This window comes from Megalobrama amblycephala, linkage group LG2, assembly GCF_018812025.1.
Source record: "Megalobrama amblycephala isolate DHTTF-2021 linkage group LG2, ASM1881202v1, whole genome shotgun sequence".
Lineage (NCBI taxonomy): Eukaryota > Metazoa > Chordata > Actinopteri > Cypriniformes > Xenocyprididae > Megalobrama > Megalobrama amblycephala.
In genome coordinates, this window is record NC_063045.1 from 22,313,870 (window position 1) to 22,329,953 (window position 16,084).

The window sequence follows — 16,084 nt, forward strand, 5'->3', positions numbered from 1 at the left end:
TTATTCTAATCTAAAGTGTTACCGAGTATGTTTTACAAGAAAACACTTCAGTCTTTATACTTCAATAATTTCATGTTTAACTTAATGCGTTACATTTATTTATAATTACTTGTGAAATGTCAGTGTTTCTGCTAATCATTTATATCGTAAATTTTTAGAAGTACACTTGGAAAAATGGCATGGACTAAAAAGCCACAGAATTAAAATGATGATTTTTGGGGGTCTTCATGACAAGAGGTCAACAATGTTTATGCCACAATGAGAGATATGGGAATGTGCTATTTTATGACCTAGTTATATTATATTATATTATATATGGTGAATCTACTGCAGGGCTATTTAGTGTTAAATCTCAGGGTGATATATTTTCAGCCGAAACTGAATAATTAAGAGAGTTGCGGTTTCAATTATTCATGTAGAAAACCAGTTCTGTTTTAAATTGTAGTGAGTAGTGATAAACAAGTAATAGCTATGAAGATAAACATACAAACAAAACACCTTGACTGTCCAAAATGATTGCACTTTTGACATCAGCTTTTAATGCATTTTTTTATGCATAATTTAAGATAGAAGACAATTGCAATTCAGCATGTAAATATGTGAACATAGTTTATCTTTTTGTATTCAAAGCATTCCATCAATGTAAAACAATGGGAGATTTTCCTTCAGAAATCATTCTAATATGCTGATTATCAATGTTGAAAACAGTTGTGCTGCATTATATTGTTGTGGAAACGAATATCCTTTTTTTTTTTTTTTTTTCAGGATTCTTTGATATTTTTGAAATAGAAATGTCAAAAGAAGACCAGTCATTTACAATAGAAATTTGTCAATTTCGATCAATTTAATGCACCCTTGCAAAACAAAAATTTTCTTCAATTTCTTTAAAAAAATCTGAATTTTTTTGAACGTTAGTGTGTGTGTGTGTGTGTGTGTGTGTGTGTGTGTGTGTATGTATGTATATATATATATATATATATACATACATATGTGTATATCACACAGGTAGATATATCAGATATATAATATATACCTTTTTTAAATATTTTACTTTTTTAAACACAGACTGTAAAAAAGGCTACAATGATCTACAAAGTTTAAAGACCCCCTGTGGTGAAAATCAAGTTTTTAATGTTGTTTATATGTCTCTGTGGTGTTTTAATATGCTTTAAAGGGGTCATGAACTTGTATTGTTTTATAATGTTTCTTGGGATGCACTTATAATGTTAGTATGAGTTTTACATCAAAAATTGTCATAATTTAGAAGTAAAAGTCATTTTTCCTACCCTGATTTTAGCCCTCTGATTTGAACGCTCTGTTTGAAGCGTGTCTGCTGTGAGACTTCAGTGTAATCACCCACTGCTGTGATTGGCTGACATCTTGGCATATGAAATAGCTAAGTATTACATGTGGAACAGTGGAATTCTCTCAAAAAAAATTAGCATGTTTTTATTATTATTATTATTATTATTATTATTTTTTTTTTATGGCTCTCAAGGTTAACTAATCATGAAAAGTGTTGATTATATAGCATTACATTTAGATTTATGGCATTTAGATTTTTGCATGAAAGGTTTTGCAGTGATGAGCATTGTAGCTGATCAAAGACATTTTGAGTGCATGAATGCAGTGATCTTGTCATTTTAACTCAATTTCTGCACACTAATGAATGCTTTCATCATAACTAACAGTGCAAACACAGTGTAAATAAGAGATCCGTTTATTATAATGGGAGTTTTGGTGAGAGTCCAGAACTCAGTCACTGATAAACTCGCCCTGTTTAATTAACAGCTTTTAAAGGATTTTAAAGGGTTCTTTGATCACTTTCTATAATTTAATCACAGTTTAAATAACAGATTATTTTCATCCTACTAAGAGAAACAATATGAAGTTGACTGTTCAGTCACTGGTTTGATTTACTTACACATAGACAAAGAAACTCTGACTGTACATGAATCATTACATATCAGAAATCACTCTTCACAGATCAGGCATTAGAATTAACACGGTTACTTACATGATGTTGCATTACTGTCCATATCGTAAAAGTCTGTTTGCAAAGCTTGCGTCGAAATTGTGACTGATTTACCAAAGAATCCACATTACCAAATATAAATAAATAATGCTCAACTGAGACATTCACTTTTTTTGAAAATAAATTCCTAGCATTAGTATCCTTTTGAAGATAATGTTACTTTTAGCCTAGTAAGTAATCCTGTGCTCTTCTCTTCTCGTCATCTGACGAACACTCCTGTGGGTGGGGCCAAAATTGCAATGATGAAGTAGGCGGTAATTTTCTTCTGCAGAGGCGGTCTTTTGTCGCACTGTTACGTAATAAAGAGGCACATTCCACAACGAGTCGTTATCTGGGCTTTGTTACAATAAAAGCTGTATTTGGACTAACAATGAAGTTTTCAGTTCTGAAACCTAAAGGATATTTTTATATGATGACATCTTACATATAAAAAGCTCAATGAAAATTTGCTTTCTCAGTTCATGACCCCTTTAAGACAAACCATGTGCAAATTCATCAGTCTACACCATTGATGAGTATTTTCTCCTTGAAACTGCAGTGTACCAAAGACAGTTTCAAAAACGTGGTTTGAAACCACCCCCGTTTCCTACCGTCACAAACATGCAACCAATCCTGTCAACGTGCGGAGACGGGCTTATCCACCCTGAGCACAAAAACACCTTTAAGAAGGGACAGGAAAAATCAGGTACATATAGCAATATAGCAGGTGAATTATGTATGATGTTTATTATGATGTTATGATGAACTATATGCCTTTCTCCATTGAATTTCCTTGATGTTTAAAGCGTTTCTGATACAGATTTTTAGAAGGCAGCTGTCTGACTCTGAGATGGCAAACAGGAACATGATTTGTGTAACATTAGCAACACATTATTAGCTGTTTGATAAGTTAGTCATATCAATTACCGTTATGTGTCTGACATTGAAGAGAACAATACGTAAAACACATTACCATTCTGATACACTGACTTGTAGACGACCCTGTATAATTCGCTCCTCCACTACTTCTTCATCTGAATCAGTTTCTAGATCAAACTTATATGGCTGAATTAAACCAATATTTCCACTTTCCATTGTTTAGCATTTACTTTCGAGTGGATCAGGTAGTCCAAGCTGGTGTGACTGTGTGGAGGTGGGGACTAATTTGCATATTCATGAATCCACTAAATGAAGCAAGTGTAGAGTTACATTCAAGACATTTAAATCATAAAGACATTTTCACAGGAAAAAGTTTAAATATGTAATTTTGATGTTTTAAAGGTGCCATCGAACCTTTTTTTACAAGATGTAATATAAGTCTAAGGTGTCCCCTGAATGTGTCTGTGAAGTTGCAGCTCAAAATACCCCATAGATTTTTTTTAAATTAATTTTTTTTAACTGCCTATTTTGAGGCATAATTAGAAATGTGCCGATTTAGGCTGCGGCCCCTTTGATTGCTCGCGCTTTCCGCCCCCTCCCGAGCTCTCGACTCTATCATTGCATAAACAAAGTTCACACAGCTAATATAACCCTCAAAATGGATCTTTACAAAGTGTTCCTCATGCAGCATGTCTAATCGCGTAAGTATGGTATTTATTTGGATGTTTACATTTGATTCTGAATGAGTTTGATAGCCGTGGCTAACCGCTAATGCTACAATGTTGGAGAGATTTATAAAGAATGAAGTTGTGTTTATGCATTATACAGACTGCAAGTGTTTAAAAATGAAAATAGCGATGGCTCTTGTCTCTGTGAATACAGTAAGAAAGGATGGTAACTTTAACCACATTTAACAGTACATTAGCAACATGCTAACGAAAGATTTAGAAAGACAATTTACAAATATCACTAAAAATATCATGATATCATGGATCATGTCAGTTATTATTGCTCCATCTGCCATTTTTCGCTATTGCTCTTGCTTGCTTACCTAGTCTGATGATTCAGCTGTGCAGAGATCCAGACGTTAAAACTGGCTGCCCTTGTGTAATGCCTCGATCATGGGCTGGCATATGCAAATATTGGGGGCGTACACCCTGACTGTTACGTAACAGTTGGTGTTATGTTGAGATTCGCCTGTTCTTCGGAGGTCTTTTAAACAAATGAGATTTATATGAGAAGGAGGAAACAATGGAGTTTGAGACTCACTGTATGTCATTTCCATGTACTGAACTCTTGTTATTCAACTATGCCAAGGTAAATTCAATTTTCAATTCGATGGCACCTTTAAGGGATACAATTATTGACTGCAAGGGGACTTTAATGGAATCTCCAAGTTAAGCGATTTTGGATGAATTTATTACTGAAGTTTAATACTTAGAACAAACCCTAATAAAAATGTCTAAGGAATATCAGTATAGTAGTGCTTTGCAAGCACTATAATAAAAAAAAAGTAAAAAATTAAAAAGTAATAAAATGTAGATTGCAGCATTGGAGTGTTTGGTTTAATGAACTGTTTCTGAACATAACAATAAAATAATGGAAGCATTTCAGCATTTCGTCTTCAATTGCTTGAATCCACTCTGAGCAGAACATTTTCGCCTTGGAAACAAGACATTGAAAGAATCAAAAGTCTTACTTTTTTTCCATAGGTACTTTAAAAATATATTAATTTTTTTGTCAATGACACCGTGCAAATGTCTTGGTACTGCCAATACTGGCAGTTTTCTGAAAAAACAGAAGCTTATTTCCTTATTTATCAGTTCAACTGACAAAAACCACCATTGAAATTATGCAAGCATGGTGCTCATCTAAATTATTATCTGCTTTCTCACCACCTCCCCCGATGACTTGTTTTAGCAGAATCGATCTAAAGTTGACAGCCCCCATCTATCTGGAGCTCACTTCAGAGACGTAGACAAATTGCGAGTGCATTAGCCGGTTGCGCTCTGCAACAACGTTATATCAGCTGCTCAGAAACACTCGAAGCAGAGTGACAGCTTGGAGTGTGAACCTTGTTGATTTGGAGATCAGTTTTCGCTTGCCTTTTCTCCCTACAGGCTCTGAGCAACGTTTAACCTCGGACCGTCCATAAAATCTCTGCGAGGAGCCGAAGATCTGCCGTGGCACTTGAGGCTCAGGCGCTTTATTTGAAGTGTCGTCAGAGCTAGTGATTGTCACCTGAGGTTTCTCGCATGGCTTGATGCCACAAGCAGTTCGGATTTCTGGCATAGCTTAGAAGCGTCCCAAACCGGAACAGTTCCTCTAGAGGAGTTGGGATGTCTGGAAACTTGAACGTAATGTTTTATAAATTGGTTCAGGATGGGTGAGGTGGTTGTGGGAAACCTCTTCTCATTTGCTTTCATGGTTCCCATGACAATGGATTGGACGTGGGTTGCGGAGTCAGTAGGAAATGGCGTAGGCTTGCCTGAATTAATCTTCCATGCCTATGCCTGTTGAAAAGCTGGAAAGACACATGTGACTGCCTACATGCGCTTTAAAGAAATGCATGCTGGTCTTCAGTCTTTTTGGTTTAAATTTGTGCCCTAGGGAGGAGTGTATATTTGGTTTTCCTACATAGCTGTGCTAGTTTATGTGTCACGACTGATCCATGGTCTCTGAAATATCAATATTTCCAGAAACACTTCACATTCTTATCACCTTGTTGGGATATATATATATATATATATATATATATATATATATATATATATATATATATATATATATATATATATATATAAATACATATATATATAAATATATAAATAAATAAATAAATAAATAAATAAATAAATAAATTTATTTATTTATTTATTTATTTATTTATTTATTTATTTTTTGATGGGTCCATTTTTCCATTTAAATACATTAGGAAGATAAATTATGAATGTGACGCCATATGTAATGGATCTTTGTGAACTGTCTTCCCATCATTTTTTCATGTCTAGTGCTTTATTGAACGCCTTCATGTCTAATCTAATCCCCCTATGGCTTTTGAGTAATATAAAGTGTGGTCAAAAGCCTTTTTTTAGATACGTTGTTAATATTTATTAAAAAAAGTGACATTTTTGAATAGCAAGGACAGTTCATAAATCCCACCATGGAGGGCTGCCCGCTAATTGCTCAGCAACAGAGCAGCTGTTGAACGCGTTAAACAAAAGGTGAAGCTCTGAGCTTTGTCCTCCAGACATGGAGAAAATGACACAGACAGGCCTTGGGGAGTTTCTTGTGTACAAGGCTTGTGTACAAATAAGCTGCAATTAGTAGAATTTATGAGCGAGCACGCAAACCTGCTGAGGATCCGTTTCCGAGTCAAGTACGCCTGTGGAATGATGTGTAGAGCACATTTGGTCGAGGTCATCTGACAAATAAACTGAAAACTTGTATCAATCTGCCAGAAGTATAATTTAGCTTAAGGTCACAGAACAGAAGCACTTAGGTCAGTATACCGTTGTGATGCTGGGAGTTATTCATAAAACATGAGCAGAACAAATTGTATTGTAATTTGTTCGTAAAGTCTTTTTTTTTTCTTCTTCTTTTTTTCATATGCAATATTTTATGTTAGTAGAACATATAGAAATATGTTCTGCTTGGATTTTTTTTTTTTTTTTTTTTTTGTGAATCTATCAAATTTTGTGTTAAAATGGGACAGTAAATGTACAAATGATTTTACAAACATTTTACACAGACATTCTTTCTGCTTGGGTTTCATGAATGGTTTTTGTTTGTTATGAGAGCCATGGCTTTGCAATTACTGCACATACTCTGACATGTGCTCATGTTTGCAACACAAGTTCGAATCTGGCTTGCAAATCTCCCGATTATGTTCCACCTGACTCTCTTGGCATTATATGTCCTTTGTAAGCAGAACAAATTTCTGTTGTTATGCACAAATTTTAAATAGTTATCAATGTAAAAAGCAATTTTTACATTGTTTTGTACAGTTTTACGAACTGTTCACACAAATCTATCTATTCCACTCATGTTTCATGTTTCACAACTGTGTTGCGCATGTGATTAATATACAAACTGGTCACCATGATTTTGCCAAGTAAGGCATGTTCTTGAATCAACATATTTTGTTTGTCCTGGAACAACATTCCTGTCCAAAAAATGACCCTTTCCCTACCCCTAAATCTAACTCTACCCATAACTTATCCCTAAAACAAGAGGGAGATGATAGGTGAATAACACTGATGTAGAAGCACTTAACCCTGGTTGTAAGCCTAAACTTGACATAAACTGTAAACTTGTCCCTCAGATCTGACTGGTTGATTAGAATATTGTTCCAGGATCAACAAAGATGTTGATCCAGGAACATGTTGCACTTGTTTGAAATCACGTTCACTGTATGAAACTTATATCAGTTGTCAGAAATGTACACATTTGTTTTGCTCATTGTGTTGTGGCAGTCATATCTTAGTGGCAGTGCGTACTTGTGGTGCTCATGTGGGAAATGTGGGTTTGAATCTGTCTCGCAACAGTTCACGGTTATATTCCTCATCTCTCTTCACACATTCTGTCCTACATGTGCTTAACAAAGTTTTGTGTGAATCATTTGTAGATCTTTTTTATTGCTTTTTCAATTGTAATTTAATTGAATAATTGCATTCAATTCAAATCTGGCTCTCAAATAATTTGTAAAACCACTCTTATGTCAGTTGTTTACACAAGAATTTATGCAAAAATGCACATACTTGTGGTGATTATGTGGGAAATGTGAAATCGAATCTGGCTTGCAAATGCTAATATAGTGATCAGCAAGCAGACATGAGGGCAGACACCCACCATTACATCAATAGTCCCCTTTCATCTGCCATAATGAAAAGCACAAGACCCCAAAACTCGTACCTCCAAGAGAAGATCAACAAACAAAGAAATAGATGGATTAGTAGATGAGCCTGCAAAGACAATCACCCTGACCATTTGTGCAAGGGAAGAATGATGACATGTGTATGTCTTTGAGCAGATTAATCCAATCACCATTTTCCTCATTGTTCACCCCAGTCCTTCAGTCCTAAGATCTGAGGTGTGAACTAACTTCTACTCACCAAAAAGGTTTGCCATGTGTCTTGGAGCCACAAAGGACCCAAATTGGACACACAATGGACAAAATGGAGCAAATCTTTTCCATTTCTATTAACAGAACTGTATATACTTAATGAGTGCTGTTTGTGTACATGCAGAATACATGGTATACAATAATGCATAGGTAAAAGTTCAATTTAAGCTAGTGATGTTTGGTCTTCATGTTTTCAGCACAATGCCTAGGTTAATCTGAAATTGGTTTGGAAAGTGAATAATGCATAGGAAAATCCTTAAAGACATTGTTCTAAACATGAACTTTAAGCTATGCAAATGAACCTCATGCAAGAGAGGGGCCATCCAGTGGCCACCTCTGACAGCATCAGCCAATCAAATCACTGGATCTGAAAGGTGCCAATTTGCATCTACCTCCTTCTCAGGACAGATTAAAAGGCTTTTCTCTGAGACAAAGAATTGTCCCAGTTGCCGGGTTGCAGCAGTTTCCCAGTCTGGTTCCAGGCTCCAGTTCCTGTTCCAGTCCCAGTTCATGGTTCCGGTCCCAAGATGTGCTAAGCTAAGTCCAACTCTACAGAGTTGTGAAGTTGCTCTCTCAAGACTCTGAAGCTCTAAAGAGAGAACCAAGGAAGTTCTGCAAGAAATGAATTTGGGGATTTCGAAAACTGCAACGGAGACAGCAACAACAAGCTTAGCCCCCATCTTCAAAATACCTTCTGCACCAACTTCAAAGTCCTCTCATTGGAGATCCTCCAGATCTGGTGTTCCAGACTGCCCAGATCTGCACTGACTTTAGAATCTAAAGATCCTTCTGTCTGCGTATTCCAGAGAATAAGGATCGTCTGCACAGACATCAGAACCTTCAAGGCTTTTTCAAGGCTTCTTCTTCTTCTGCGTGTTCCAGGAAAAGGACGTTCTCTGTGCTCCAGGAGTTCAACGTTCACAAGTACTTCAGGCTGGTAAACGTACTCCAACTCCTTTCTTCCTACTGCAACGCTGCCCAGCTCAATAAGTGGAAGACATCACCCTCAGATTCAGCACAACCAGGCAGACGTAAATATCACTTACCAAACCTCTTTCCAGAGACCTTGGCATTAGTGTATATTGTCAGTATATGATTATCTAATTTGCAGTAGATCTTGCATAGCTATTATCAGTTAATAACAAATAATCTCTTGATTTATTTGTTGAATTCAAAATAAGGTTTAACTTATTTCTTCTAGAGAAACTACAGTTTATCTTTCCATAAGGTTAACTTGTAACTCCCATTGTAACATCCAACTCATTCACTTGCATTTATCAGTCTTTTTGCACTTTATCCATTCAGTAGTTGTTAGTTACTCTTGTATATCCTTTTATTAATAAAATCCATGTATTACACTTGTGTCTTCCTTGTGTTGATAATACACAAAGAAGCTCTACAAGTTAACAAAATCTCACAAATCCTTCAGATTGGTCAGATGACGAACTTCCTCCAATGTATATAATTGTAATTCAGTCAAAAATCTTCCATGATTGTTCCTTATTGTCAAGGTGAGACTCCTTGGCTGGTGCCCCTAAATACTGGAAGGAATCATCTGATGCTCTCACACTTACCTTAGGTGATGTGTGACCAAAAACTTAATATTAATATTAATATTAATACAGAATATTAATATTTAAAACCATAAATAACTAAATTTGTGGTGCCCTCATATGAGACTAGTCCAAAATCACTACACTATTTTTCACTCTTTCTCCTTATTATTTCATTTACTCTCTCTACTTTCTCTCAACAAGTGCAAAAAAGTGTGGTGGTGTAAGTCAGTTGCACGATTTGCGTGCATGATCATAGAAGAAGTGACTGACTTCACCACCCGACTACAGCCCTCAAGATGCCAACTCGGGGGATGCAGCTTGGGATTCACAGATAGGCTGAATACTTACTCCGACTCATGAGTATGCAATGCCCAGGAGTGCATTAAAGACTTCAGCCACATTTGTTGACTGGCTTAGGGTAGCTCTGCTGTAGCAGCTTAATGATAACACCTTATCTCTTTCTTAACACTTATTTTCTAGTGGGCAAGGCAGACCCGGTCTCACTTCCTTTGCAGTATACAGAGTGGAAGCAAACAAAGTTTAAATGAGCTATAACTATTTAAGGTTAGCCGATGCCTCTGGCAAAATTAAATGTTCTACTGACCTTTGTCCTTGTAGCTACATTGTGGATGATAGCCTCATTACACCAAAAACCTATTTAGATGAGGCATGTTATTTCGCCTTGATGCCAGACAACAAGGACAGACTCAAAAGACTCTTTGGGATCCAGATTGATAAATGCTATTGTTTGTCTGGTGATGCTGAACGGTCTGATTAAATGCTAAGCTACCTGACGCAAAGAATATTAAGTAAGGATACTAATGATTTTGTAGGGGAAGCAGATGTGTTGCAACCTGTTCACACCAAAACCGATCATACAACATTGGTAAATTCTCAGAAAAAAACAAACAAACAAACAAAAACTTAACATGCTGAGATCTAATTGCTTAGAGAAGCTGGAGTCTTGATGGTTAAGCTAGTTACAACTAGTTATACCAGCATACTAGCATCACCCTACAGGTCAGTAACTCTTTTTTTTTTTCTTTTTCTTTTTTTCTCAGCAAGTTGATACATGAAATCACAACCCAATCTCCTAAGAAAACAGAACTATTTTATGATGTGGCTATTTTAAAATATACAACATTTATACGATATGATGCATTTAGTATGGAAACGTACAATTTACATAAAAAATTTAAGCATGAAGGTCCACCCCTAAACCCAGTGGGGCAATGGACAAAGGAGATCGTATGAATTAATTTGAATTAGCCACCTGTTCATACACTATTAATAATATATCTCAGATTCATTCTTTATTGTCCTTGATGGTTTTCACAGACTGTACCGGGAGCAATATTCAGCATGCATAATATGCACATACTGCACAAAACATACACACATATTGTACACATAGTATACACATATTACACAGAAGTGGCAGCAGCAACAAAACATTATGAATTTGAAATTACACATTATGTGAATTTAATGCTCTTATAGCTGAAGGTACAAAACTTTTCCCAAGATGTGCTTTTTTTGTGTGGTAGTTGTCTGTATCTGTGGCCTGAGGGGAGAAGGGTGACGCATGAGTTGAGAGGGTGGCTAGGATTTTGTATTATGGCATTTGCTTTGTGAGCGGTGTCAATGAGGGCTGACAGGTTGGGAATGGGAAGACCAATTATTTTTGAGGAAGTGTTAGTGATTTTAAGGAGCTTGTTTCTATTGGTGAGAGAGCATGGTGAAATAGCAGGTGGCACAGTACAGGGTTTAATGATACTACGGTACAGGAGAAGCAGGAGGTGTGGTTTGACTGAGAGAATCCATATTTTAAGTCTTTGTTGGCAACGTCTATGGATGTCCATTATGTGGTGATAAAAACTTAGTTTATTATCCAAGATGATGCCAAGCTACCTGAAGCCTTCACCAATTTCTACTCGTGGGCCATTGATGGAGATGGGGCAGAGAGAGGTGGAGAGTTTATGGCATGTGTCCTGGATGAGTTCCTTTGTTTTGGTGGCATTGAGGAGGAGGTGACTGTCTGTACAACATTGGGTGAAGTTGGCAACAGAATGGTGATATGCTGTAACTGATTCTGTGCCGGTGAGGAGGGTGAGTATGGCTATGTCATCATCTGAGTATTTTAAGTATTTTGTTAAGGGGAAGGGGCTAAGGCAGTCGTTGGTATGCATTGTGTAGAGAATGGGACTGAGGACGCAGCCGGTGTTGACAATAATTGTGGTGGATGCAGTGCTACCCAACCTTACTGACTGTGGTCTGTCACTGAGGAAATTATGAATCCAGCAAAGGTGGCACGTGAAGATGGTGGAGTTTGGTTATCATGAATTGTATTGAAGGCATTTTCTGAATGCCTGTATGGTGTTAATGCTTCTGAAATCCTGTTCTTATTTGTCCTTGTATGTGAGTTTTGCCTTTTTGATTTTATTTTTCACTGAGCGGTTAATGTGTAAACTACACTGTCTGGTTTCTTTGGTAGAAGTACTAAGGCACATGTCTTTTCAGGTAAAGTTACTGATTACTTAATGCTGTCGCTAATAGTGCTGCTTGTCCTTTTCAGGTTTCGATGCCTACTTTACTTCACGCACACTAGAAAACAACAGAAGAAACGTCTGGTTCGCTGAGTTCTGGGAGGAGAACTTCAACTGCAAGCTCATGAGTTCCTCAAAGAAAGAAGACACTAGTAGAAAGTGCACAGGTAAACATTAATAGCTATGTTTTTGTCCAAAAACACTTGATGCTGAAAAATGCAAGTTTTCTTTCTGCGAGTACACATCTTTGTCATCTTGACCGAAATCCTTGCTGGAAAATCCTGCTTAAGCTGGTAACTGTACAGCATTTTGGTACATGATAACTGGCTAAGGTTGGACTTTAGCATAATTAACAGCAACAAAGCAGCTGCCAGCTGGTTTGTCCACTTAAGGTGGTCAGGCTTTTGTTTTGGAACATGGTGACTGGTTGATGACCTAATCACTAGCTTGGACCAGCTAATAGCCGGCTTAGACGAGCTAATAACCATATACTGTGTTCAAAAACAAAGCTGCCAGCTTGAGCTGGATTTTCCAGCAGGGAATTACAAACCTGCCAGTCTATATTAAGACACTTGCTGCAGTGAATGAAAAATATGAAAGTTACCACAATTTTCTTTTCTTTTTTGGCTAAACCTGAAGAACTCTGTCAGGCTCATTGACTCCAGCTTATTAGTGCTGCGTTTCTGAATACAAAGCACATTCTCCTCTGTAACAGAGCTCTCAATTACATAAGCTTCCCTCAGCTCATCATGGCTAGTTCAGGCTGACTGGTTCCCAATTCCCAGTCAGCTACACAACGGAGTACACGTGCATGAAGATTGTCAACCCCAATTTGAGAATATTTATAACAGGATAACAGAAGCATGCACACAAGGTTGTTGCTCTTATTTTTTTTAATATTTTAGGTGTAGTTTTGGAGGCAGTATTCCAAAATTGAGCAGAACATTACATTTCAAGCAATGATATGCATAATTACCGAAGTACTATTTCTAAGTCGTAAAATCGTTTTGAAATTGTATATGCCTGTATTTTGTCTTGTAGCCTGTGGTTAAGTCAATATCTGCACAAGGGGTAAACACTCTGGAGTAATTAATGTCAGAATCAATACTATTGACTACATGCTAACAAAATAAAAAGCATGACAAAGAAATTGTTACCCAGAATTGTTCTGTAGTGTATAATCTGTCCCTTCAAATTTCCATGAGATATATGATGCTTGTCCAGTGAAATGTATTGATAAATGAACGCATTAAATCTGCGACAACTCAGTTAATTGACTAATGACGTACAAGACTGTCACAGTGTACAGCAACTTTTTAGCCGAGGTGATCTGCTATCGACACCACATTTAACCAACTTGGATCAGGTAGAAACTATGTGACTGCCGCCTACGCCTTATATCAAGTTTGTAGTAGCAGAGCACCAGCCACAGACGGACCGTCGGCACACCCACAGATCGCCCACAGTCTGTTTGCAAACCGTCTGATGCACATTGCACACAAAGATGGCAAGAACTGACTGAAAATCATTAACCTTTCTGGTCACTGTTGTGCATTTTGTATTCCATGATTTTTATTGTGGTATCAACTGTTTGGTATATTTGTGCCCACTAAATGGCATGTAAAAACTCGACAAATTCTGAATGGTTACTTTTCATGTTGTTCCAACAGACCTTTCTTGGCTAAGTGGCCAGTATGTGGCCAGTAAGTTGCAAAATGGAAAATATGGGTGATTATTCAAAAGCCTGGCTGTCTGAGAATAAACTCTTTTATGGCCAATTCAAACACCAAATTACTATAGGGTGGCTCATCAAAATGGTCACAATTTCTCGCATATAGATTACAGTTGTCAGTCCTATATTCAAGAGCTAAATATGGTTGCGTTCAGTGTGAACTCAGACACACTAGACAAATAGTTGTCTGTTACGTTATTTAGTGCGATGTGATGCGTTTTTTCCATGTGTGGCTCTGGTAACTCACAGAGATATGAGGTATATGTCATCCAAAATTTTAGATCCACCAGTTTGTGGCCTCAGTGAGACATAGCCATTGAGAAATCTCGTTTATCGAGTGTCCTGTCTGCTCTTGGAGTCTCTTAACAACGAGGTGAGATATTCAAGAACTGGAGGTGGCGGCAGTTTCTGTCAGCGACAGCTGGCAACGACGCTCTATATCGCCCGGAGACGCCGTCGGTGTGAGGGCCAATTTACAGACATCAAGGGCCCGAGTATGTGATGAGAGAGAAAGCACATGGTGCCGTCCCTGGAACAACAGTGTGTGCTGGAGGGCAAAGGAGAGTCAGGTCTGATGGATGACATGGGAGAGGCTAGAGAGGAGTTGGCTGTAGTCCAGGATCACGATTGTACAGGAGAAGACACAATGAAAGAGGGCTAGATTGGAAAGTCACTGTGAATTTGTAATCCATTTTTGGGTTTCTGCACACAGGTCATTACATGCATGGCACGTTCTCCACCTCCAATATTAATAAGACGTAATGAGATAGTTAGCAGTAGTAATAATCTTATCCGTCAGTTTTTGGTGTCTAGTGCCAAAATGCAATCAGGCACCACACACATTTTATTAATCTTTTTTTTTTTTTGTCTTATTTTCTCCTAAAAACATCTAGACATCTTTACTTGCTTGAAAAGCAACCTATTGTTTTTAGAAAATATATTTTTATTTAGTTTATTAACTTTGTGTGTTTTATTTACAATGTGTTTTCTTGTAAAGACGGACTAATAAATACTGAAACCTAGTGGTGTGGATGAAGCATTACTTAAAATTTAGCCAGCGACCTTTTTTCACAAACTACAGCTGCGTCTCATTTCGAAGGCTGCGTCCTCTGGAGATCCCATTTGAAGGGTGTATACGTCATCGAGGCGGTCTCATTTAGGAAAAGTAACTGTTAATTGTAAAGAAAGAGAGAAATTATAGTATTTTACACCTCACAAGGAATAACAGCAATTTTATTACAGTTAATATTCTTAAATATAACATCATTGATGATGTATGCAGCCTTCAAATGCAACCTCCAGAGGTCGCAGCCTCCGAAATGAGAAGCAGCTAAAGTGTCAGATAATTTAGACATAAATTAAAGTATTTGGTGGGTCATGTGATCTCAACATGGTGGCCTCCATCAGGAGACCTGTTCCATAAAAATAATAAAAATCTTTAAATGATCTAGTCTTGATGTGAACTTATGTTATTTTAAATATATTTTTCATAAGCATTTCTTTACATAAAAAAAATCTTTTACAGTGAAGAAAAATTAAATATGAACCTGGAAGATATATATACATATACTCTCTCTCTCTCTCTCTCTCTCTCTCTCTCTATATATATATATATATATATATATATATATATATATATATATATATATATATATATATATATATATATATATATATATACTCTATTTTATAGGGTAAGAAAAATAAACTTAATTCAAGACATTCTATGAGTCTATGAGAGAATATTAATAGTCTTAATATATTAATATCTGCAGTTTCTTGTGTAAATGTCTTAAAGTCTTTAAATAATTGTACCGCAAAACAAGATACTAAAATACTCTTTAAGAAAAACATGCTTCCTCATTCTTTTCTCATTCCTCCTTTTTCGGAGTGACATTGGAATGCATTTAAAGCACTTTTTCGAGTGAAGAGGCAGAGTTCAGAGTCCTCTGGGCAAAGGAGTGTTTGAATTTAGACAACAGCACTTCATGAAAATGACAGCTTCTCAGTCCCCACACAAAAGAAAACATAAATGGAAAATTGCTGAACACTGTATGTGGAATTGCTGTTATTATCAGAGTTTTCAATATAAATGTTCACAATGGCGCACTTGTGTTTTTGCAGCCTTGTACTAAATTCTCTTTGTGAAACATTGTACAGGTCTGTGTGTGAACTGCTTCGAAGTCAACATGAAGCATAATTCACAAAATATTTTACTTTCTCTATGTGAAA

General features: G+C 36.8%; 1 protein-coding gene across 3 annotated transcripts in view; it reads left to right on the top strand.

Moving 5' to 3' along the window:
- The window catches only part of LOC125253180 (metabotropic glutamate receptor 7), a 259,076-nt gene that overhangs the window by 121,996 nt on the left and 120,996 nt on the right, over nt 1-16,084 (top strand). For 2 of the 3 annotated variants that reach the window (XM_048167016.1, XM_048167007.1), the window contains exons 5-6: nt 2,574-2,720; nt 12,150-12,287. In XM_048167016.1, the coding sequence (XP_048022973.1) occupies nt 2,574-2,720; nt 12,150-12,287 (285 nt within the window). The remainder of the gene's footprint in view (nt 1-2,573; nt 2,721-12,149; nt 12,288-16,084) is intronic. The other variant, XM_048167024.1, reaches the window with a different exon arrangement.